At 42.8% G+C, this 26464-nt stretch overlaps 2 protein-coding genes across 13 annotated transcripts in view; both read right to left on the reverse strand.

Annotated features, from left to right (window-relative positions):
• ccdc18 (coiled-coil domain containing 18) overlaps window positions 1-15769 on the reverse strand; it is a 181630-nt gene extending 165861 nt beyond the window's left edge. For 3 of the 10 annotated variants that reach the window (XR_011961186.1, XM_072574662.1, XM_072574653.1), the window contains exon 1: window positions 15593-15759. Coding sequence is in view for 2 of the 10 variants with exons in the window: in XM_072574660.1 (XP_072430761.1) it covers window positions 15593-15636 (44 nt within the window). In the remaining 8 variants the exon portion in view is untranslated. Of the gene's footprint in view, window positions 1-9601; window positions 9771-13167; window positions 13371-15510; window positions 15529-15592 lie in introns of those variants that run through there. The other 7 variants (XM_072574661.1, XM_072574654.1, XM_072574655.1 and 4 more) reach the window with 6 other exon arrangements.
• A 7722-nt stretch (window positions 15770-23491) lies between these two features.
• Window positions 23492-26464, reverse strand: part of mtf2 (metal response element binding transcription factor 2) — a 51738-nt gene continuing 48765 nt past the window's right edge. For all 3 annotated transcript variants that reach the window (XM_072574669.1, XM_072574668.1, XM_072574670.1), the window contains one exon: window positions 23492-24489. In XM_072574669.1, coding sequence (XP_072430770.1) covers window positions 24141-24489 — 349 coding nt within the window. In that variant the 3' untranslated portion in view covers window positions 23492-24140. The remainder of the gene's footprint in view (window positions 24490-26464) is intronic.

Genomic DNA, 26464 nt, shown 5'->3' on the forward strand with positions numbered 1-26464 from the left:
GTTCAGAAAAGATTTACAAGGATGTTGCTAGGGTTGGAAGGTTTGAGCTACAGGGACAGCTTGAATAGGCTGGGGCTATTTCTGCTGGAATGTCAGAGGCTGAGGTTTGTAAAGGTTTGTAAAATCATGAGGTGCATAGATAGGGTGAATAGTCAAGTCTTTTCCTCTTAGGAGGATGAAGAGAATCCTGAGGGCAAAAGGTGAAAGATTTAAAAGGGACCTAAGTGGTCACATTTTCACACAGAGGGTGGTGCATGCATGGAATAAGATGCCAAAGAAACTGCTGGAGGCTAGTATAATTACAACATTTAAAAGGCATCTGGATGGTACACGAATAGGGGGATGTGAGCCAAATACTGGTAAATGGGACTAGATTAATTTAGGATATCTGATTTGCCATGGACGAGTTGGACTGAAGGGTCTGTTTCCAAGTTGTACAGCTCTATGACTCTGACTCTATTCAGCCTCTTAAGCATGTTCTACCATTTAATAATATCATAGTTGATCTGAGTGAAACTGAAAATTTAAACAAACCAAGTTAACTGTTAATTTAAAACAGCTTCTGTCTGACAGTTCAAAGCTCATTGCCTCTTCTTTGTTAGTGCTGTTAAAGATCTGGGAAAAACTGTGGCTGTTGATTTTCTCTCTTCAAATTCCTCAACTCCACGAAACATCTAGATCACGTTTTACCAATGGGATTAAAAATAATGCTTTACTTCAGTTTAGAAGCTGCTGCCTTATTTTCTTCCTTCCTGGTGGGACCTGCAACCTGTGGAAAAAATCTTGCTCGACATCTTTTAAGCTTGACAAGGTTCCTTAAGCTCTCAATACCTGAATAATGTTTTCTGTCCTGCACTACACACCAATACTAATGAGATCTATATTCAGTATTAATCTTGCTGGCATTCTGTAATATTTCAAGTATCGTGGATCAGTCTCCTTTATCCCCAGGACTGCAATACTGCAGATACTTCACTCTCCTAATAAACACATGACTGCCACTGATTTGATTTTTTTTAGCTTCAGCCACTTATGGCCAGATACATATCCGCATAATGACCATGAAAAAGACTGCCACGCAGTACAGCCTGACTTCCAACTGATATCAAACCCCAAACCCCTGGACCACAGTTTGGCCAACTATAAGCAGGAAAGAATGAAGAGACGCTTTGCGAGGGGAAACGGTTTCTGACTAGACTAACCTAACGGGTGGATGATGAAACCAGCAGGGGAGGTTGGAAGAATTTTTGCCAAGACCTGTAGATCACTCTACTTGGGTCACTACCACAACCTGACCCCCATCTGCCTTTCAGGTTGTTCTAGATATAACTTTCTCTGCACAGAATCCTAAAACTTCAAGCAAGTGCAGACTGCACATCTTCTCTCTCTCTCTCTCTCTTTGATCACCACCCCCAAAAACAAAAGGCACATAAATGGAGTTGAGTATTACCATATCAGACATGATCTTATTGAATGGCACAGCAGGCTCAATGGACTGACAGACGAAAAGTATGATGCTGGAAAAGCATAGCAAGTCAGCCTCTCCTGCTCCTCAGATGCTGCTTGACCTGCTGTGCTTTTCCAGCACTACTCTTTTCGACTCTGACTCTTCAGCATTTGCAGTCCTCACTTTCTCCTAACTGATGGACTGATTGTCTTACTTCTGTTCGGAGGTCTTATGGTCTTACCCGCTATGCAACCTTGACCAAAATTTCATAGGCTAACTTGGGATGAAACTCAATAAATCAACAGGAGAGTGCAAAAGTGAAGTTGAGGCCTCGGAAGGAGTGCAAACGCCTCCAAATAACCTATCTTCTAACACTTCAAGCACCATGTATCAGAGTCGATAGATCATACGTTAAATTTATCAGTCAGTCATTCAGATCGAAGTAGAATGGAAGCATAACATCTCCATTCTGAAGCACTAAGTAAACAATTAGGGTTTTAGTCACCTTTGGATGAAGTGGACAACCAAGTATTCGATAATAACAATTTACGACAAACAGGGAGGGGAACTTAGGCAATCGATAAAAACACATTTAATTACTAAGAGCTTACAACAATTCCAGAAACTGCAATGAAGTCATGAATATTTAGCAAGGTTTGGAAAGAGAGTAAAACTGTATGAAGCAGAATAATGAACCATATGCTCATTTCTAATTGGACTAGAGGATTCCCAGTCCTTCTAGGACAGCACATACATAACTGGGCAGTAAGAGCTCAATATTTGCTCTCCTAATTCATCCTTCAGAGCAGGATCAATCCAGCAATGCACAAACTAAAAGAGACAATTAATCACTTTCTAGTCTTAATGGACCTGTCTGAATCAAAGGCTACATGATCTCAAGAGACATCAGGTAGACAGGGTTTGCCATCTAGTGCACCTGAGAAATTACTGCATACAATTAAGTAAATAATTAAGTTTTCAGCTGTTACGGTTTTCTTGTTGACTGTTGACATTGAGGAATGCAGTTAATTACAGATATAAAACTTAATTTGCCAGAACACCCAAATTCCCATCAGCTGCAGAGGTGTGTCATAACACATCTGAACAGGTTGATTAAAAAATCTATAACCAATTGGCACGTCAGAGGGGATCAAGAGCAAATTGGTCATCTTTTGATATAATTGTAACTTCTAATTAGTTAACTGACAAATAATTATCATCATGAGACTACCCACTGGAAATTCAATGAGTTTTATTTAAGGATATGCAGGGATTGCTATGCATTAGGATTTTATTTCATCTGTTATGTTGTACCATTCCTTCTAGGTCTTTCCCTTCCAAAATATCACTTCTCTCTTCAACTCTCCTCCACATACTGAAAACATGATCTATGCCTTTACCATCTGAAAAGTTTGACATTGTGAACAATGTAAATTCCAAAAACACAGACTATATTTTCTTACTCACAACAACAATTTGATATGTTAACTTAAATGAAGGAAAATATTCAGGTTGTTTTACAGGAGGTAGGCTTTCAGAAACGTCAAAGTAAAGTAAGGTAGTGAGGCAATGAGTTGACAGATGAAGGCCCATTCACCAAGAGCAGAGCAATAAAATGCACAATGATTAAGTGGCCAGAATCAATGAAGTGCAGGATTATCGGGCTTAAGGTGTTAAGAAAATTACAAGTTTCAGAGTAACCTGGATGGCAATGGTTCAGTGGTTAGCATGGCTGCCTCACAGCGCCAGACAGCCAGGTTCAATTTCACATCGGGTGACTGTGCAGAGTTTGCACATTCTCCCCATGTCTGTGTGGGTTTCCTCTGGTGCTCCAATTTTCATCCACAGTACAAAGATTTGCAAGTTAGGTGGATCGTCCATGCGAAATTGCCCTGTGGTGTCCAGGGATGTGTAGGTTCGGTGTGTTAGCCATGAAAAATATAGGGTAAGGGCTTAGGTCTAGGTGGGATACTCTTTGGTGGGTCAATGTGATTTGTTGCACCAAATAGCCTGTTTCCAAATGGTATGGACTCTATGATTCAACAGAATTTTAAAACTTATGGACTGTTTAACCAGAGTCAATGTGCACCTTAAGCACAAGGGGGAAGAGGTTAAAAAATATTTAGGGACAAATTAGAGGCCAGAGCATTGGAAAAAGTTGATGTGTCCACTGAAATAGTCATCATAACAAAGAAAGGAAGTTGGACAAGAACATTCTGTGTCTACTACATAATTAAATAAGACCACAGCTTAGTTCAACTCCGCCTTCTTATTTTAACAATATTTTTCGATTTCCTTAATATCCTAATCTTGAACAATCTTCACCTTGAATATCCACAATTGTTTAGGGTACAGGATTCCCAAGATTCATAATCCTCCCTTTAAAAAAACCTTTCATCTCAGTCCAAAATTATTAATCATTTATTCTAAAACTGACTACTAGTTTTAATTTGGAGAAAGTGAGGACTGCAGATCAGAGCTGAAAAATGTGTTGCTGGAAAAGCGCAGCAGGTCAGGCAGCAAAGGAGCAGGAGAATCAGCGTTTCGGGCATTAGCCCTTCTTCAGGAATGAGGAGGGTCTGCCAAGCAGGCTAAGATAAAAGGTAGGGAGGAGGGACTTGGGGGAGGGGCATTGGGATTACAATAGGTGGAAGGAGGTTAAGGGGAGGGTGATAGGCCAGAGAAGGGGTGGGGGCGGAGAGGTCGGGAAGAAGATTGCAGGTCAAGAAGGCGGTACTGAGTCTGAGGGTTGAGACTGAGAAAAGGTGGGGGGAGGGGAAATGAGAAAGCTGGAGAAATCAGCATTCATCCCTTGTGGTTGGAGGGTTCTTAGGTGGAAGATGAGACACTCTTCCTCAAGTAGGCGGCCTGTGTCCCCAATACAGAGGAGGCCATATTGGGTGCAGCGGATGCAGTAAATGATGTGTGTGGAGGTGCAGGTGAATTTCTGACGGATATGGAAGGATCCCTTGGGGCCTTGGAAGGAAGTGAGGGGGGGAGGTGTGGGCGCAAGTTTTGCATTTCTTGCGGTTACAGGGGAAGGTGCCAGAAGTGGAGGTTGGGTTGGTGGGGGGTGTGGATCTGACGAGGGAGTGGTCTTTCTGGAATGCTGATAGGGGAGGGGAGGGTCTGTTTGGAGGTGGCGGAAATGATGAAGGATGATATGATGTATCTGGAGGTTGGTGGGGTGGTAGGCGAGGACCAGTGGGGTTCTGTCCTGGTGGCAATTGGAGGGGTGGGGTTCAAGGATGGAGGAGCGGGAAGTAGAGAAGATGTGGTGGAGAGCATCGGCAACCACATCTGAGGGGAAATTGCGGTCTTTGAAGAAGGAGGCCATCTGGGTTGTTCGGTATTGGAATTGGTCCTCCTGGAAGATGCGGCAGAGGCGAAGGAATTGGGAATATGGGATGGCGTTTTTACAGGGGGCAGGGTGGGAGGAGGTGTAATCTAGGTAGCTGTGGGAGTCGGTCGGTTTATAGTAAACGTCCGTGTTGAGTCGGTCGTCCGAGAGAAAAATGAAAAGGTCTAGAAAGGGGAGGGAGGAGTCTGAGACGGTTCAGGTAAATTTGAGGTCGAGGTGGAAGGTGTTAGTAAAGTGGATGAACTGTTCAACATATCCAACGAAGAGGCAGGAATAGCTGTGGCCCATGCGAGTGCCCATAGTTACTCCTTTGGTTTGGAGGAAGTGAGAGGATTGGAAAGAGAAGTTATTCAGAGTGAGGACCAGTTCAGTCAGTCGAAGGAGGGTGTCAGTGGAAGGGTACTGGTTGGTTTGGCGGGAAAGGAAGCAGCGGAGGGCTTTGAGGCCTTCGTGATGGGGGTTGGAGGTGTACAGGGACTGGATGTCCATGGTGAAGATAAGGCGTTGGGGGCCGGTAAGCGAAAATCATGGAGGAGGTGGAGGGCGTGGGTGTGCATACCTTGACACGGTCCTGTCTCCCTTAGTCCAAGAACTCCCCACCTACATTCGGGACACCACACACGCCCTCCACCACCTCCATGATTTTTGCTTACCCAGCCCAAAGGAGTAGCCATGGGCACCCACGTGGACCCCAGCTATGCCTGTCTCTTTGTTGGATATGTGGAGCAGTCCATCTTCCGCAGCTACACTGGCACCACCCCCCACCTTTTCCTCCGCTACATCGATGACTGTATCAGCGCTGCCTCGTGCTCCCACGAGGAGGTTGAACAGTTCATCCACTTCACTAACGCCTTCTACCCCGACCTCAAATTTACCTGGACTGTCTCAGACTCCTCCCTCCCCTTTCTAGACCTCTCCATTTCTCTCTCGGATGACCGACTCAATACGGACATTTACTATAAACCGACTGACTCCCACAGCTACCTAGATTACACCTCCTCCCACCCTGCCCGCTGTAAAAACACCATCCCATATTCCCAATTCCTTCACCTCTGCCGCATCTGCTCCCAGGAGGACCAATTCCAATACCGAACAACCCAGATGGCCTCCTTCTTCAAAGAACGCAATTTCCCCTCAGACATGGTTGACGATGTTCTCCAGCGCATCTCCTCCACTTCCTGCTCCTCTGCCCTCGAACCCCACCCCTCCAATTGCCACCAGGACAAAACCCCACTGGTCCTCCAGCCCACCAACCTCCAGATACATCATATCATCCTTTGTCATTTCCGCCACCTCCACCACATTGGTTTGTCCAATGTGTGTGTTTGTGCAATGTGTGCAGGAGAGTCTCCTGACACAATATGTAGATAAGCCAACAAGAGGTGAGGCCATACTGGATTTGGTTCTGGGTAACGAACCAGGCCAGGTATTAGAACTAGAGGTAGGTGAGCACTTTGGGGACAGTGACCACAATTCGGTGATTTTTACTCTAGTGATGGAGAGGGATAAGTGTGTACTACAGGGCAAGAGTTATAGCTGGGGGCAGGGAAATTATGATGCAGTGAGGCATGACTTAGGATGTGTGGATTGGAAAAGTAGATTCCAAGGCAAGAGCGTAATTGATATGTGGAACTTGTTCAAGGAGCAACTATTGAGTGTCCTTGATAAGTACGTACCCATCAGGCAGGGAGGAAAGGGTCGTGTGAGGGAGCCGTGGTTTAATAAGGAATTGGAATCCCTTGTTAAATGGAAGAGGGCGGCCTTTTTAAAGATGAGGCGTGAAGGTTCAATAGGGGCGATTGAGAGTTATAAGGTAGCCCGGAAGGACCTGAAGAGAGAGCTAAGAGCAGCAAGGAGGGGACATGAAAGGTCCTTAGTTGATAGGATTAGGGAAAACCCTAAGGCTTTCTATAGGTATGTTAGGAATAAAAGAATGACTAGGGTAGGAATAGGTCCAATCAAGGATAGTAATGGGAAGTTGCGTGTGGAGGCTGAAGAGATTGGGGAGGCACTGAATGAATACTTTTCGTCAGTATTCACTCAGGAACAGGACATTGTTGTCGATATGAATACTGAGGCACGAATAAGTAGAATGGATGGCTTTGAGATATGTAGAGAAGAGGTGTTGGAAATTCTGGCAAGGGTGAAAATAGATAAGTCCCCTGGGCCTGATGGCATTTATCCTAGGATTCTCTGGGAAGCAAGGGAGGAGATTGCAGAGCCATTGGCCTTGATTTTTGTGTCCTCTTTGTCTACAGGAGTAGTGCCAGAGGACTGGAGGCTAGCAAACGTGGTTCCCTTGTTCAAGAAGGGGAGTAGGGATAATCCTAGTAACTATAGGCCAGTGAGTCTCACTTCTGTTGTGGGCAAAGTCTTAGAGAGAATTGTAAGGGATAGGATTTATGCACATCTGGATAAGAATAATGTGATCAAGGATAGTCAGCATGGTTTTGTGAAGGGCAGGTCGTGCCTCACAAACCTTATTGAATTCTTTGAGAAGGTGACTAAGGAGGTAGATGAGGGGAAAGCGGTAGATGTGGTATATATGGATTTTAGTAAGGCGTTTGATAAGGTCCCCCATGGTAGGCTACTGCAGAAAATACGGAGATATGGCATTGAGGGTGAGTTGGAGGTTTGGATTAGGAATTGGCTGGCTGGAAAAAGAGAGGGTAGTAGTTGATGGCAAAGGTTCATCTTGGAGTGCCGTCACTAGCGGTGTTCCGCAAGGATCTGTTTTGGGACCATTGCTGTTTGTCATTTTTATAAATGACCTGGAGGAAGGGTTAGAAGGTTGGGTGAGCAAGTTTGCGGATGATACGAAAGTCGGAGGAGTTGTATACAGTGAGGAAGGATGTGGCAGGTTACAGCGGGATATAGAGAAGCTGCAGAGCTGGGCAGAAAGGTGGCAAATGGAATTCAATGTAGCTAAGTGTGAGGTGATTCACTTTGGTAAGAGTAACAAAAAGATGGGGTACTGGGCTAATGGTCGGATACTTGGTAGTGTGGAAGAGCAGAGGGATCTTGGTGTCCATGTACACAGATCTCTGAAAGTTGCCACCCAAGTAAATAGTGCAGTGAAGAAGGCATATGGCGTACTGGCTTTTATTGGTAGAGGAATTGAGTTCCGGAGTCCTGAGGTCATGCTGCAGTTGTATAAGACTCTGGTGCGGCCGCATCTGGAATATTGTGTGCAGTTTTGGTCGCCATATTATAGGAAGGATGTGGAGGCACTGGAACGGGTGCAGAGGAAGTTTACCAGGATGTTGCCTGGTATGGTAGCAAAATCCTATGAGGAAAGACTGAGGCACTTGGGGTTGTTTTCATTGGAGAAAAGAAGGTTTAGGGGTGACTTGATAGAGGTGTACAAGATGATTAGGGGGTTAGATAGGGTTGACAGTGAGAACCTTTTTCCACGTATGGAGTCAGCTATTACAAGGGGGCATAGCTTTAAATTAAGGGGGGGTAGATATAGGACTGATGTTAGGGGTAGGTTCTTCACTCAGCGAGTCGTAAGTTCATGGAATGCCCTGCCAGTAGCAGTGGTGGACTCTCCCTCTTTATGGGTATTTAAGCGGGCATTGGATAGGTATATGGAGGATAGTGGGTTAGTGTAGGTTAGGTGGGCTTTGATCGGCGCAACATTGAGGGCCGAAGGGCCTGTACTGCGCTGTATTCTTCTATGTTCTATGTTCTAAACAGACCCCACCAACAAGGATATATTTCCCTCCCCTCCCCTATCAGCATTCTGGAAAGACTATTCCCTCCACAATTCCCTCGTCAGATCCACACCCCCCACCAACCCAACCTCCACTTCTGGCACCTTCCCCTGCAACCGCAAGAAATGCAAAACTTGCACCCACACCTCCCTCCCCCTCACTTCCCTCCAAGGCCCCAAGGGATCCTTCCATATCCATCACAAATTCACCTGCACCTCCACACACATCATCTACTGCATCCGCTGCACCCAATGTGGCCTCCCATATATTGGGGAGACAGGCCACCTACTTGCGGAACGTTTCAGAGAACACCTCTGGGACACCCGCACCAACCAACCCAACCGCCCTGTGGCTCAACACTTCAACTCCCCCTCCCACTCCGCCAAGGACATGCAGGTCCTTGGCCTCCTCCATCGCCAGACCATGGCAACACGACGCCTGGAGGAAGAGTGCCTCATCTTCTGTCTAGGAACCCTCCAACCACAAGGGATGAATGCTGATTTCTCCAGCTTCCTCATTTCCCCTCCCCACCTTTTCTCAGTCCCAACCCTCAGACTCAGTACCGCCTTCTTGACCTGCAATCTTCTTCCCGACCTCTCCGCCCCCACTCCTTCTCCGGCCTATCACCCTCACCTTAACCTCCTTCCACCTATCGCATTCCCAACGCCCCTCCCCCAAGTCCCTCCTCCCTACCTTTTATCTTAGCCCGCTTGGCACACCCTCCTCATTCCTGAAGAAGGGATTATGCCCGAAACATTGATTCTCCTGCTCCTTTGATGCTGCCTGACCTGCTGCGCTTTTCGAGCAACACATTTTTCAGTACTAGTTTTAATTTCCCTAACGAGAGAAAACAACCTCCAAAACACTTAAATTGAAAATCCCCTCCATACTCTTGTGTGAATTTGATTAATTCTATTCTGCTAAATTTTAAATAGTCTCCTTTTAGGATAATTCCCAATCCTAGGATTCAGAGAAGTGAAGGTTTGTTGCACTTCCTCTTGCATTCTTCCTGTTAAGGATAATGAAACTACATCTAACACTCAGTAAAGCTCTCTAACTACAGGTAGACTTCCTTACCTTTATGTCACTATTCCTTCAAACAAGGCGGCATGGTGGCACGGTAGTTCGCACTGCTGCCTCACAGCACCAAAGACCTGGGTTCAACTCCCACCTCAAGCAACTGTCTTTGTGGAGTTTGCACATTCTTCCCATGTCTGCGTGGGTTTCCTCCGGGTGCTCCGGTTTCCTCCCACAGTACAAAAAAAATGTGCAGGTTAGGTGAATTGGCCATGCTAAATTGCCCGTAGTGGAAAGTGAAGGGGTGATTGTACAAAAATGTACAAAGTATGGGTGGGTTGCTCTTCAGAAGGTCGGTGTGGACTTGTTGGGCCAACAAGGTCTGTCTCCACACTATAAGTAATCTAATCTAAGAATATTGCCCTAATTCCTTGATACAGCTGCATTTTCAATTTTTCATTATTTCAAAGACATTCAGCTCTTTTACTCTTCCTATCAAAATGGAAACATCATGAGAAATAACGGCTACAGCAGTTTATCTTTGCTCCCCTCCCATATTGTCAAAGTAAGGTAGTACAGTAATGAAAAACCGGAAAAACCCAAACAAAAGCATAGAACTGCAGATGCAATGCAGACTCAATGAACCAAAATGATCAACCTCTGCTGCTAATCCTAATGCAGGTAGACTGAAATAATAGTCTGATAAAACATCACATTTTCTATCACCAACAAAGGCTGCTGGATCTGATGAGTTTTTCCAGCATTTTCTTCATTATTCCAAATGTTTAGGCTTAACTATCAGGCAAGCAGGCTTCTGGGAGAAGACATTTATGGAGTGGAGGGTATTTAAGGAACAAAGGTAATTTCAGGATATTAACTGAAATTTACTGGTGGATCTAAGACATGCATTTAGTATTAAATATTCTTTTTCAGGCAAAGAACAACCAAAAGGTGTTTATATGTACAGCTGTAGATATTAAAACGCTGGAATTGTTTTAAAAAATTAGATCCAACAATGGTAGGCTAAGGGGTGGGAAAGAGCAATATCAAACAAATTAACTTATCGCCTTTTCCAAGCTACAATCAGTTCTGAAGAATGGTCACTAGATGTAAGACATTGACTGCTTTCTCTTCACACACTACCAGACTGGCTGAATTTCGACAGCAATTTCTGTTTTTGTTTCAGATTTCCAGTAGTTGCAGTTATTTGATTTTTGGTTAACTTGCTGAATGGTCTTCCTTATTAATAAATATCTTGTGCTGTGTGCCAAATAGAACATAAGAGTATGTGCATCCCTGCAGCTTGATACTTGGTTTTTATTGGGGGGAGTCACTAACATAAACATTGTGGAGCAAATCCCCAATCATCAAGGTTTGGAGGGAGGCCTTACCACTTCCAATACCTCAGAAGTGTCCTGTCGGCCAAAGCAGCAATGAAGAGGAGATCTAGCATCACCTCTAGCATACAAACACATCCTTCAGCTGCCTGAGAAAAAGGGTATTCAAGGACAACAATGTCAGATCTGACAATAAGATCATGGCTGACAGAGCTGTGGTAGTTACCATCCTCTGAGATACACCTATCTATACCAGACACCTCAAGGCACTGGAGCAGTATCACCAACGCTGCCTGCACAAGATCCTGTGCATCTGCCAAGATAAAAGACACAATAATAAGCATCCTCAACTCGGCCAACAGCCTCAGCATCGAGGCACTGACTACCTTTGATCAGATACAATGGGCTGGGAATGTCGCCTGCATGAACGACACAAGACTCCCCAACCAGGTGCTCTACTCACAGCTTTGAAATAGCAAATGAACCGCGGGTAGACAGAGGAAGCGCTTCAGTGATACCTTCAAGGCCTCACTAGCGAAGGGCGGCATTCCCATAGATACCTGGGAATCACTGGCCCAGGATCGTCCAAAGTGGCATCTGGGAAGCCATCAAGCACCTTGAGAGTTGCCTTCAGGAAAAAGTGGCAGCAAGGTGAAAACAGCAAAAAAAAAGAATACTGTCAATTTACATAAGAACATATTGTTGATAGGAGGATGGTCTCAGGCTAGAGTCTGATTTTGATCAGCTTGTAAATTGGGTAGAGCAATGGGAGATGAAATTTAATCCTAATAAGTGTATGGTTCTGTATTTTGCAAAGTCTGATAAAGGAAGGATTTATGCAATGAAGGTATGCCCCAAGGGAGGACTGTGTGAAAAAGGGATCTTGGTGTAGAAGCCCATAAATCCCTGAGTGTGTCAGCACACGTAGACAAGGTGGCAAAGACATAGAAGTTGCTTGCCTTCAATAACCAGAGTGAATCACAGAATCTCTACAATGTGGAAACAGGCCAATCAGCCCTACGAATCCACAACAGACCATCCTACCCAGACCCATCCAACTACCATATGCCTGAAACCCTGCATCTCCCATGACTAACCCACCTCATCTGGAAATCCCCGAGCACTGTGGGCAATTTACCATAACCAATCTACTAACCTGCACATCTTTGGACTGTGGTAGGAAACCGGAGCACCCAGAGGAAATCAAGGGACACGTGGAGAACATGCAACCTCCAGACAGAACAGCAGCCCAAGGGTGGAATCAAACCTGGGTCACTGGTGCAATGAGGCAGCAGTGGTAACCATGAGCTACCACCCCAGAATATAGCAGCTGGGAAATCGTGTTCCAACTTAATAGAGCATTGTTTCAGACACAGATGGAATACTGCGTGCCGTTCTGGTGACCACACGATCAGAAGAAATTGACTGCACTGATAAAGGTGAAAGGAGCTTCACCTGGATGTTGCCAAGGAAGGAAAATCTCAGTTACGAGATGAGACTGGATAGGCTAGGTTTGTTTTCCCTGGTGCAGAGGAGGCTGAAAGAAGACTTCACTTTTCTGCCCATTCCCCATAACCCTTCAACCAACTAGTAATTAAAATTCTGTCCAACTCCTTCTTAACTGTATTCAGTGTACTTGTGCCTACTGCACTGAGTAGTGCTTTTTTAAACAATGGCTTTTAATCCTAGACTTTCCACACACATGATAATTTTTCTTACTTTATTCTCTGTGTTCCAATTACACATTGAAAACTTTGATTAAATTTTTCTTCACTCCCACCATTTCTATAATCTGGGGAATAGAACCATGGATTCTCAATCTCTCTTCTTAACATTTGGAATGAAGGAATTATTCTACTGAAACTATACAGCAATCCCTCTAAATATACTATATTCTTCCTAAAATGTGATGTCCAGAATTACCTTTAGTTCTGTAGATGTTGTTTAACCAGGACTTTGCATGGTTTAAGTAGGACATCGATTCCTACATGCTATTTTCACAGATCCCTGAGGTTTGATGTTGGACCCATTAGGGTACAAAAGTAGAATGTATGAGGGTGATTAAGCCTTGATAAAAGACAAAGTCACACCACCTTATCCCTGGGGTATTCAACTTCTTGCAGGTCAGTAGAGCAAATTAACTCTTTAATATCACAGGTGGTCCCCATTGTGGTTCAGATTGACTACATCTGTCACAAATATTGGTAGCTTGAAGAAGTCCAGCTCAGAGTTGATGAGCTAGAGGCTGAGCTTAGAACACTGCAATAAATTAGGGAGACAATGTGTTACCTGGACACTGCTTCAGGAGGCACCCCTTGCATTAACTACTTCAAATTTGGTCAGTGATCAGAGGCAAGAGGGTGTGACTGCGAGTGAGGCAATTAGAGTGATCAAGGTGGTGGTGAAGACGTTTCAGTCCTTGAGCTGGTCTAACAGTCTTGAGATTCTTGCTGCTTTGTGGATGAGTAGGGGCTGTCAGGAGGATGCACAAACTGAGCATAGCACCATGGTACAGGAAGCCATTCAAGAAAAGAGAGAAAAGAGAAATGTTGTTGTTATGTGGATAGTACAGTCAGGGGAATAGTCACTGTTCTAGAATTTCAAGACTTAGATTGTACTAATATCAAAGTCACTTCATTTTAATTTAACCATGAAACTGGTGGAACCCTAAGTATCATGGGTTCAAGTGTGCAGCTTTTCACCATCTAGAAAGTACCCTTTGCTATCCATTTGCCTCACAAGCAGTGGATACAAAAGAAAACACATTTTACGTTCTCTTTCAGTACTGCAATGAATTATAAAGCTAAATCATGAGCTAAAATCCTGAAGTATAGCTTGAAGACAATCTTCTAACTTTAGTGACTTTTCGCTTTACTGAGCCAACCTGACATCCATGTAAAATTTAAAACAAATACTTATATTAAGGTGGTAAAGTGCTTCAATCTACTTCACAATTATTTCCACTGAATTCCACAGTACTCCTGATAATTTAGAACCAACAATAGAAGTGGTCTCTCATAACCATGACAACCCAGCCAACAACCAAATGAGTGTGACTGCATTCCCTCTGTGACACAATGATGGATCTTTGTAACAAGACGCTACTATTTTTCATTGTCTAGAATAATGAAATTTAATAACTTTATAAGACTCTTAATTTCTTATAAATCCCTTCAGATTAAGTTTCATTATTCCTCCTGTGAATTCAACAATGATTACACATACGTTCTATAAAAGCAACCAATTGTTCAAGCCACTTTATGGTGACACCTGGACAAACATCTTAGACCAGTGAATCTAACATGGGATTTGAAACAATTTTTGTCCGTCTTGTACAGAGTGAAACCATAAATTTTGTGAGGTAATATTGTGACACAAGATGCCCTAAAGCAAGCAAATTAACTAAAGGAGTTAAATATTAAGGGCAAACTCAATACATTAGGCTTGTATTCCCTAAAATATAGCAGATTGGGGTGACTAATTGAGATGCTTAAGGTGATCAAAGGAATTGAAAGGATAAAAGAGAAACAAAATATTTCTCTGGTAGATGAGAGCAATACGTGGGAGCATATTATCAAAACAGGAGCTGGGGCACAAGTCCTGACAAAGGGTTTCAGCCCAAAATGCTGACTTTCCCACTCCTTGGATGCTGTCTGACGTGATGTGCTTTTCTAGCTTCATGTTTATTAACAAAGAGCTAAGCCATTCAGGATCGATGTCAGAAAATATTTTTCTCCAATCCAGAACTGTCTCCAAACAGTTGTTGAGGTTTATAAGATGGTTAAATTTTTGTTTGGCAAGATATGGAGTATGATAGAATAGGAGAGGTTGATGTGATCTCAATATAAATCAGCATTGAGCAAATTCTGCCATTCAGTTTAATCAAAGGGATGAATGGCTCATTCCTGTTCCTTTAAATATAAAGAAAAGAACAGATAATTTTAGTATTGCATAAATAAAGGCTCATATTTTGCGAGTGTTTTTCCAGATCAGTAGAAATGTCACTGACACAAACTTTGTTAATATCCCCCAAAGAAGATATTTAAGACATGGAATTGCAAATTCAGTGAATTATACCATATGCAGCGGGTAATATTTATGAAAAGCTCACAATTTCCCCCAATATTATAATAAAACGTTTAACTAAAAAAAGTACACAAACGATTACGTAAGCATCGCCGAATTTCTAATTAATGTGATAAGTAAGTGATATTTCTAGAATGTGTGACATAATTAAATAAACATTATGGTATAAACTACTATGATTTAATCGCGGGGCCGTCTGATATCTAGAAAGCTTATGTGAACATTCCAGTGAATTTTATTCTTGTAAATCCTCGTTTTAACATTCTCAACTGTGATTGTGTCTATAAGTAACCATGACTACCTCTATTTACAAATAATCAATCTCTCAAACTTTCTTAAACAGAGCAATTAAATCATCCCCAGATCTTTACTGGTTGTGCAGCTGCATGTTCTATGTATGAAGATATATTAAAATAGGTTAAGAATCCGCACCAAAAATTAGCTGGGCACAACTGGACTTTAAATAATTAGTGATTCATCTGGGAATCTAACAAAAATTCAATCCATAAAATATATCAATATAAGTATTCCATAGTTCATACTAACCAAAAATAATCAACTTTTATTCGATTTATGATTCAGTCAAACCGGAATAAACGCAATAAATGCTCGAATCTGGCGACATTACCTCGAACAACACCGTAACCTGTCATGAGGAATAGAGACAGTCATTGTCCGTCTTAAACACACTGGTGTAATCTAAATGCCATCCTAACACTGAACGGACACAACCAATCCACCGCCATCTTCCCACTCCACGCCGCTGCTGCCGCCGCCTGCAATCGGACAGCGCGGGGCCCAGCACCTCCACCGTTCCAATTGGACGGCACTGGACCCGACCGAGCCATTCCACCCTCCCTATTGGACAGCGCGGGGCCCAGCACCTCCACCGTTCCAATTGGACGGCACTGGACCCGACCGAGCCATTCCACCCTCCCTATTGGACAGCGCGGGGCTCTGCCTTTCCATTGGACAACATGTACCTGCCTCCTTCCCATTGGATAGCACGGGTCTGTACACCCTTCCCATTGGACGGCTGGAACACATCCGCCATTTCTATTGGTCGCACTGCACTCTTGCTCCTCCAATACGGTTTTCCGTTTGGACAGCGCGGACCTCTCTTTCCCATCCAATTTCGCGCGGCTTTGTCAAATGGAGGCGGGCGTGTGGGCGACCGTTGAAGAAATGAGGATAGGGTTCCGCAATGGAATTACACATAATGAGTGAGGTTGATACGACAGTTTTTTCAGGGTGACTTTCAGACTTTATGCGAACTTCCAAACTGTATTGAGCTCATTGACTCGGCCCTTCTTGGTCATGTTGCCTTTCAGAAAGGGCAACTCAAGCTGGTATCCATTTTCCTGCCTTTTTCACAGAACCAAGACACCCTCAAGGTGCCACCCTTATGGGCGGCACAGTGGTTAGCACTGCTGCCTCACAGCGCCAGAGACCCGGGTTCATTTCCCGCCTCAGGCGACTGACTGTGTGGAGTTTGCACGTTCTCCCCGTGTCTGCGTGGGTTTCCTCCAGGTGCTCCGGTTTCCTCCCACAGTCCAAAGATGTGCAGGACAGGTGAATTGGCCATGCTAAATTGCCCGTAGTGTTAGGTAAGGGGTAGATGTAGATGTAGGGGTATGGGTGGGTTGCGCTTCGGCGGGGCGGTGTGGACTTGTTGGGCCGAAGGGCCTGTTTCCACACTGTAAGTAATCTAATCTAATCTAATCTAAAGGTGTTTGGCCTCCAAGTGCCTCGTTTTTGGAATTAAGCTATTTTTGAGTTTGGAATCAAAACCAGAGTTTGCTGGAAAAACTCAGCAAGTCTGGTCGCATCTGGGGAGAGAAAGCAGAATTAAAGTTCCAGGTTTAGTGACTCTTCTTCAGAAGAACCCTTCCCAATTCTGAGTTTGGTCTTCTGAAATGAAAAAGGCGTCCCTATGAAGGATCTTTTGGGAGACAGTCACCAGAAAGTGATAGAATTTTACAGGAAGTTTAAATGTATATGATTTATTCTGAAATTAGCATCTGAAAATGGAAGATATAAGGATATGAAAGTTAAATTGATGATCAAGGTTTGTGTAAGGGTTTGCTATTAGGACTGTTCTGCAAAAGGGCTACAACATACTACAGCACTCCCAATCTGCAAAACAAAGAAGAAAAACACCTCTACAAAGTCTTTGCCAAGAACAGATATCCCCGCAACTTTGTCTGCAGATGCCTCGCAGACAAACAATGCAATAATGACATATCACAACCTAAAGCACTAACCACTCTACCTTATATTAAAAAAAGTCTCAGAACCAACAGCTAGACTCTTATGACCATTCGGATTTATGACAGCACGTAAACCAACAGCCAAGCTCAGGCAACAACTCACCAGAACAAAAGACTGAATACCCATCAGGTGCAAGACAAACGTGGTATACAAGATTCCATGCAGAGACTGCGTGAAACGTTAATATAGATCGAACAGGCAGACAACTAGCGATCTGCATTCATGTACATCAACAAGCCACTAAACACCACAACCAGCTATCCTGAGTATCTAGGAGAGAGTGAGGACTGCAGATGCTGGAGATCAGAGCTGAAAATGTGTTGCTGGAAAAGTGCAGTAGGTCAGGCAGCATCCAAGGAGAAGGAGAATCGACATTTCGGGCATGAGCCCTTCTTCAGGATTATACAACAATAATAGGACAGGCCAAACAGAGGGCAGCCAGAGACTTCCTCAAAGCATAGCACTCATCCACAGACACCATCAACAAACTCAGTGACCTAGACCCAATATACTGACCACTGCAACAAATAACGGGAACTGGCAACCAGGAGTAATAGGACCGAAACCACGTAAATTCTAACCGACACAATACAGCAGCGCTTCACAGGAGGCTCCACAGCACTGAGGATGTCCCCTAGATAGGGGACAAAACATCTGCAATCCAAATTGCCAGCACAGCAAACATACCTACAACTACTCAAATTGTAGATGGTGGATTGAGAAGATGCAGTGAAAGATTTGATTGTAGACAGGTAGTCATTATGTGTGTCACGTAGGAGGCTACTAAACAAAGTAAGATTTTATGGTATTAGGCAAGGTACTGCCGTGATTAGAGGATTGCCTTCTGCCAGTCAGCCAGAGAGTGGGGATGAAGGGGTCTTTCTCAAGATGGCAGCTGGTGATCAGCTGAGTTCTGCAGGAGTCAGTGTTTGGACCACAACTATTCACATTGTCCATTAATAATCTGGATGAAGGAACTGAGGGCATTGTTGCTAAGTTTGCAGATACAAAAATAGGTGGAGGAACAGGTTGTGTTAAGGAGGCAGGGATGCTGCAAAACAACTTAACAGGCTAGGAGATTGGGCAAAGAAGTGGCAGATGGAAGACAATGTAGGCAAGGCATTTTGGTACTAAGAATAGAGGCATAGACTATTTTCTAAACAGGGAAAGGTTTTGCAAGTCTGAAGCATGAAGGGACGTGGGAGTCCTAGTTCAGGATTTTCTTCAAGTTAATATGTAGATTGTTGGCAGTCAGGAAGGCAAATGCAATGTTAGCATTCATTTAATTAAGGGTGAGAATACAAGAGCAGGGATGTTCTGCTGATCCTGTATAAGGCTCTGGTCAAAAAACTGAAAGAACTGTGAACCGCCGAAATTGGAAACTAAAACAGAAATTGCCAGAAAAACTCAGAAGGTCCAGCAGCATCTGGGGAGAGAAAGCGCAGTTAACATTTTGGGTCCAGTAACTCTTATTCCAATCTGATAGTAGCTAGGAAAAGGTTAGTATTTATGCAGAAGAGGGAAAGGATGGAGGGTTGGGGGCGGAGGAGTAAACAGGAGTAAGAGCTCAAAGAGACCGAAACACAGTTGGACAGACAAATGAGTGGATACAGGTCAGCCTGGCAGAATGATAGCTGCCAATGGGGACCTTCAGAACTGCAGAAGGGTCACTGGACCAGAAACATTGACTGTACTTTCTCTTCACTGCTGCCAGACCTGCTGAGTTTTTCCAGCAATTTCTCATTTTGTTTAAGGCTCTGGTCACTCCACATTTGGGATATTGTGAGCAGTTTTAGGTCTTGTATCTAAATAATGATGTGCTGGCTTTGGAGGAGGTTTACAAGAATGATCTTGAGTGGTTGCGGACTCTGGGTGTGTACTCAGAGGATGGGGGTGGGGGGTAGTCTATTAAAATTTACAGAATATGACTGGGTAGACTGATGTGGACAAGATGTTTCCACTGGTAGGAGACACTAGGATCTGAGGGTACAGAGCTGAAAATGTGTTGCTGGAAAAGCGCAGCAGGTCAGGCAGCATCCAAGGAACAGGAGAATTGACGTTTCAGGCATAAGCCCTTCTTCAGGAATGAGGAAAGTGTGTCCAGCAGGCTAAGATAAAAGGTAGGGAGGAGGGACTTGGGGGAGGGGCATTGGAAATACGATAGGTGGAAGGAGGTCAAGGTGAGGGTGATAGGCCGGAGTGGGGTGGGGGCGGAGAGGTCAGGAAGAAGATTGCAGGTTAGGAAGGTGGTGCTGAGTTTGAGGGATTTGACTGACAAGGTGGGGGGGGAGGGGAAATGAGGAAACTGGAGAAATCTGAGTTCATCCCTTGTGGTTGGAGGGTTCCTAGGCGAAAGATGAAGCGCTCTTCCTCCAACCGTCGTGTTACTATGGTCTGGCGATGGAGGAGTCCAAGGACCTGCATGTCCTTGGTGGAGTGGGAACCCGCCAACCACAAGGGATGAACTCAGATTTCTCCAGTTTCCTCATTTCCCCTCCCCTCACCTTGACCTCCTTTCACCTATCGCATTTCCAATGCCCCTCCCCCAAGTCCCTCCTCCCTACCTTTTATCTTAGCCTGCTGGACACTTTCCTCATTCCTGAAGAAGGGCTTATGCCTGAAACGTCAATTCTCCCGTTCCTTGGATGCTGCCTGACCTGCTGCGCTTTTCCAGCAACACATTTTCAGCTCTGATCTCCAGCATCTGCAGCCCTCACTTTCTCCTCTGAGGGTACAGCCTCAATGAAGAAATTACTTTTAGAACTGAGATGAGGATTTTTCTTTCCAGATAGAGGGTGGTGAATGTGTGAAACTCATTGCTGTAGAAAGCTATGGAGGCCAAGATGTTGAGTGGTTTTTGGAGATAGATATGTTCTTGATTAAGGGGACCAAGGGTTATGGCAAGAGAATAGGGTTGGAAAACATGGCAGACATAAGAACGACAGAGCAGACTTAATAGGCCAAATGGCCTAATTCTGCTCTCCTTTCTTATAGTCTTTACGGATTTTTTTAAATGACAAGGTCTACACGGGATTATATTCCCAAAGGCACAAATACTCCAATTAACAGAAGTTGAAGATTGCATTAGATAAAACAAAGTGTATAAGAATGCTAAGAATAGTGACGTTAAAGATTGGAAGCAATCTCTGGTCCAGGAAAGGAGGACCAAGAAACTTAAATGAAAGAAACAAATGAATGAAAGCTGGAAGAAGCTTTTATCAAAATGATAAAAGCAGAAGATTTGCTAACACAAATACAGGTAGTTCTTCTATAATGTGATGGTGCGTTCTTGTCCAACCCCACATTATAGAAAAATTGCACTTTAGAAACAGTGCTTAAAACGTTGGCACTGTAATTGTGTTGCAGCCAACACGTTTTAAAAGTTCACGCTTTAGAAAGTGTCTCCAAATCATCAATTGCATTAGTGAATTTGCATTAATAAAACACGCGTTAGAACATAACATAGAACATAGAACATAGAACATAGAACAATACAGCACAGAACAGGCCCTTCAGCCCACGATGTTGTGCCGAACTTCTATCCTAGATTAAGCACCCATCCATGTACCTATCCAAATGCCGCTTAAAGGTCGCCAATGAATCTGACTCTACCACTCCCACGGGCAGCGCATTCCATGCCCCCACCACTCTCTGGGTGAAGAACCCACCCCTGACATCTCCCAGAATGACCTGTATGGGTCCTTTTTGCAGGTGGGTGCAAACGTTATAGCTGAGAACAGTGAAATGTCAAAGAAACATACTGTGCGTCGGTCTTTTCAAAGGAAGATATAGAAATATCCCAGAAATACTATGTAACTAAGGAGTTTATAAAAGAACTGAAGCAATAGGTAAATGTAGTATTTGAAAATAAAAACTGGATTAAGGGTTGATGAATCTGGAGCAGATTACATTTATCCCAGACAGTTGAAGTGGCTATGAACACACTGGTGGCATTTGTGATTTATTTCATAATTACAGATTCTGAAAAAAGTTTTTGGCAACTGGAAGTTACATTGGAAAACCTACTATATAAATGGATGAAAGACTATAGGTTGTTATTTGTGCTTATTTTAATATAATTGCATTTGGATGTTTTGAATTACAGATAGTTCTGAGATAACACGTTTCGACAGTGCAACTTGGCTAGAATGTCACTGAAGAATTAAGGTATGGTATTTTGGAGAACACTTAACTGTGTTGGCAACAGCATGATTTCGTTGGGGATTGGTTTGCATGCTTTGTTCTAGACATGCGCGCTAAAATCTCCATGTTGTTCTGCACATGTATAATGTCGGTGCTGGTCTTCATGCCATTACGCACAGGTGAAGTTTGTGACGTTCTGTGCATGCACCATGTCAGTGCTGAAGTCTCTGTGCCCATCCTGTGTATGTGATGTGTGCTCCCATCTGTGCTGTTTTGCACATGCACCAGCTGACAGAGCAGCTTTCTTACATTTGTTTAAAATGTACTGTTAAATTTACTTTTGTTAATAAATATTTCAACCTTCATTCAGGCCGTGCTATACTTTGCATTAGACTGTGAGATTTTTGAGCAGTTAAGTGAAATGTTTTGCTGGTCTTCCCTTAACCCCACTTTTCCTATAGGCCCCATTATATGTATGAAGCGAGGTTTTGCGAGAACACAGCTAGAGTTATAGGAGAACTACCTATATCGGCCTACAGGTTTATCCGCAGAAGAGCAGTTTTAATAATTAAAATTTAAGTGCAGCTATAGGAAAGTATCCAGAAGGCTCAGGTTTACTAGGTGGGATTTAATACAAGTTAAATTAAAATTTAAGAATATTGGAAGAAAGGATTCTCATCTGGTATGAATGCTCTACAAAGGGTGCTTTGATCCTATACAAGGTGTCTTTTGGGATTGGTGGGATTATCTGTTTCAGCATCTCAATTGGTGTACAGTTATTCTATTTGATTATTTCTTTTGTGAAATAAACTTCTGTTTTATTGTTAAAACCAAATCTGCAACATTGCATTCTTGTGTATCAGGGAGAGACTATCTCACTAAAACAAACTAATCTATCAAATCAGCTTTGTTTAGCATCTAAAGTCCCGTAATCACATCAATTGGGATTGTGACAAGGAAAATAAATAATGAGAGATCTGTCAGCTTGATAATAGTAGTAAGGAAGAAATTAACATCCATTGTGAACAATATGACAACTGTACATTTAGAAGGTAATTGCAAAATTGGGCATGGTCAGCATGGATTCATTCAAACTTTGGGAGTTTTGAGGATGTATGGATAAAGGAGAATCAATGAATGTTGTATGGTTGGATTTTTTTTAAAAATCATTTGGGGGACATGGGCAGCACTGGTTGGCTGACACCTAGTGCCCGTCCCTAGTTGCCCTTGAAAGTGGTGATGAGCTGCTTTCTTGAAGTGATGTCGTGCAGATTGACCCACAATGCACTTGGAGGGAATTTCAGAAATCTGTACTAATGACAGTGGAGGAATCTAGTATGTCATAATTGAATTGGCATGTTTTGAATTACAGGTAGTTCTGAGATAACACTTGTTTTGGCAGTGCAATTTGGCTAGAATGTTGCTGAAAAATATGTTTCCAAGTCCTGATGATGACTGGCTTGGAGGGGAACAGCTGATTAGTACAAAGGTACTAATTGCACTCCACCAGTCTGCTGAAGTATTAGCAGTTAATTACTTGTGTACAGAGAGGGATCAAATCCAAATGTAGTTCATGGATGAGGTAGGGTCAGTTCACTAAAGAAAAATCCACTCTATGTTCCACAGTTGCAGCCAAAAAGGCTTTTTTTAAAGCTGTCCCAAACCCACAGCAGCCAGTGTCTAGAAAGGCAAAGGGTAGCAGGTGCACAGACTTATCATTGCCTTCATGTTTCTTTCACATTCCATCCATCATGACCTGGATGCCTCTTTCTCACTGGTTGAAACCACTAGCGCTTTAAATACAAAGTCCCCACATGAATTATGGTATTACAAGACGGCCTGCCACCACAACCTCCAGAAAGGGCAAGAACCCAAAAACAACTGCCCTATGCCAACACTGAATAAAGTGACTCTGATCCAAAATTTATGAGTACAAATGCCTACAGAATCTTAGACCAGTAAAATATAGTTTCTTATAGACACCTGGAAATAAATGATGATTCATTACAATATGAAGAGACAGAATAATGAGTAAAAGTGGGGAGGAAAGTATTGCAAATGGTGTAGATTATGGAATGAAACTGTGTCAACTTGACTTTTAAAAGCTATACACTTTTGAATTACTTAATGTGTGAATTTTATTCTTTGGCTAAACCAGCCCGTTTAAAATTCTTGAGACACATGGCAATAACTAACATTTGCTTAAACTAGAATTACAAAAAAGTTGCCGGTTTTAAAAACAATCCTGGGTTACATTTTTTTAAAATTCCAGAGGTATCGGTGTGATCATCAAGGTACAAAACTGCCAGGTACAGTACAGCTACATCAAAAGGCAATACTCTTCACCCTGTGAATTCAACACAAAAATTTGAACATCTAACAAAGCTACAGACAATATTAAAGAAAAATCACATAACTTCATTTTGGTACAGACTGACCTACAGATTAATTAATCCCTGCAGGTATTTTTTTAAGTACACAGTTGTAAGCAGTAGCACCAAAATTCTTAAGAGATAAGCCTGAGTGGAGAAAGACACTGTAAAATATTGCAAATGGTTCCTGAAAATATTGAAGATTATGGCTAGTTACTCGAAGTCACCCATTCCCAGGGTTTAAAGTTCTCAGTTGCATAGGAATAAAATTTAGAAATATGCATGAAGCCGAGACACATTAGGACTGTAATGACTGTCTGCAGATCAGCTTCAAAAGTTCAAGAGTTCACAAGAGAAACTAAGCCTCTAAAAGAAACTTTATTACAGGAATCAAGATGCAGTTATTCCTTCCCATTCCACGAGGTACTGCACTTTGCCATCCAGAGTCACCCGACGAGCCAAGATTCGATACTTTTCACCACAGGCAAGTCTACCAGCAGCACCAAAATAGTTAGTAATAGAGGATTTTAAATGATTCAGGTGCATGTCCTGATCATTGATGACTTCTGTATCAAGTCCTTCATACTGGCAATTATCTTTTTCATCATTATCATTTCCACTTTCTGATGTCTGGGCCTGAAAGTTTCTAGGTGAAGTATGGCCTCTTCTTTTTTTCAAACGTTGCAATGTTAATGGCCAAGATCTAACAGTACGAGTTTTTCTTCTTGGACCAGAAAGGCTAAATAAAAATAAAACGATAAAATGAGCTGAAATTTTCAAAAGAAACATTTACTTTAAAAGTAACATTTATAGGTCTAATTTCCAATACTGCTTACATCTCAAAAATATTAAAAGTTTTACTCAGCTTCACTACACAGGTACCACTATGAACAACCATGATCATCACATTGCTCCAACCAAAGTAACTAAGTCATAAATAGAAACATCCAATTTATAAATTTTTCGTTTGTGGGATAGGAAGATGGAAGATAAAATGTTATGTTCAATCTTCAACCTAACTGAAGTTATATTTTTGTTATGATCCCAGCTAGCTGTAGTACTGAACAATTCAGACATTCCTGAGTGTGTTTAAGCTTGATAGAAAACATGTCTTGTGTTTTTCTTTTAACCATGAATCTATTACTGAATATATTCTCAAGGCTGTCAATGGCACTTTGAAAAATGAACAGTTTATTCCATAAAAGAAAAACATCACACGATACAAGAACTTAAACACAGTCTCAGACTTTTTAACCCACAACTTACACTCAAAGCTCAGTAAATAGCCACCTGCTTTCACTTTAAAGTTTCTTATTTCGTTGGCACAAACATACAACCCCAAGTGGCTTATTTTCAGAAGATTTCTGCAATCAACTGTTTCGACAATGTCTGTTCTGGAGATCCTTAAACAAGCTAGCTCAGCTCATTTATTATGGAGTGTGTTCCTTAAACTCATCTTTTAAATTTCTGTTTCTGGACCTTTTAATGAGTTTTAAGTCTCTCAAGACTTATTCACAATCTCACAATTGATACTGCGCAGGAGGCAGTCATTTGGCTTACACTTGTTCTATTACCTAGTGCCAATCTTCTGTGTTTTCCCCATAGCTCTGTGCACCATTTCTAAGAATGCCTCAATCGAATCTTCCTCCACTGCAGTTCCAAGCAGTGCATTCCTTACCCTAAAGACTCGATGTGAAAAAGTTTCTCACACATCGTCCTTGCTTTGTTTGCATATCACTAAGTCTATGCCTCCTCATTGTCTTTTTTCCTCTCTTTTACGAGTAGGAAGAACTTCTCCCCATCTCCATTCAGCCTACTTATGATTTTGAAACACTCTCAATCCCCTTCGTTTTCTTCACACCAAAGAGAACAGTCCCAACTTCCTCAATCTATCCTCGTAAATGAGGTTTCTCATTCCAGGAACCATTCTTTAGATTAGATTAGGTTAGCTACAGTGTGGAAACAGGCCCTCAGGTCCAACAAGTCCATATCAACTCTCCGAAGAGTAACCCACCCAGACACATTTCCCTCTGACTATTGCACCTAACGCTATGGGCAATTTAGCATGGCCAATTCACCTGACCTGCACAGCTTTGGACTGTGGTTGGAAACTGGATCACCTGGGAGGAAACCCACGCATATATGGGGAGAATGTGCAAACTCCACACAGACAGTCGCCAGAGTTTGGAATCGAACCTGGGTCCCTACTGCTGTGAGGCAGCAGTGCTAACCACTGAGCCATCGTGCCACCCTTAAATGATAGCTGGGACCCAAACGGTTCACTAAGGCACTTAACTCGTCTTTCATTTAACCTGTTTTCCTAATCAGCCTGTTCAGAGATGTTACTACACACCTGTAGAACTGGTGGGACTTGAACCCCGGTCTCTTGATTCCGAGTTAGGGACACTACCATTATACCACATTGTAAATCAATTTTGCACTTTGTTCAATGCATTCACATCTTTCCTATAATGTACACCCACAAGTGTATATTATACTCCAGCTGAGGTCTAACAAGATTCTTGTAAAAGTTCAACATCACATCCTTGTTCTTATCTGTATGCCTCTATTAATGTAGGTGAAAACACGCTGTCTCATGAACTGCTCTCTCCATCTGCCCTACTAAATCCAATAATCTGTTGGAATATCACCCTTTGCTCTTACATCCACTTCATAATTGTAGCCCCTATTTTCTGTTATCCTTCAATGTTCTT

This window comes from Chiloscyllium punctatum, chromosome 7 (genome assembly GCF_047496795.1).
Source record: "Chiloscyllium punctatum isolate Juve2018m chromosome 7, sChiPun1.3, whole genome shotgun sequence".
In the NCBI taxonomy this organism is placed as follows: Eukaryota; Metazoa; Chordata; class Chondrichthyes; order Orectolobiformes; family Hemiscylliidae; genus Chiloscyllium; species Chiloscyllium punctatum.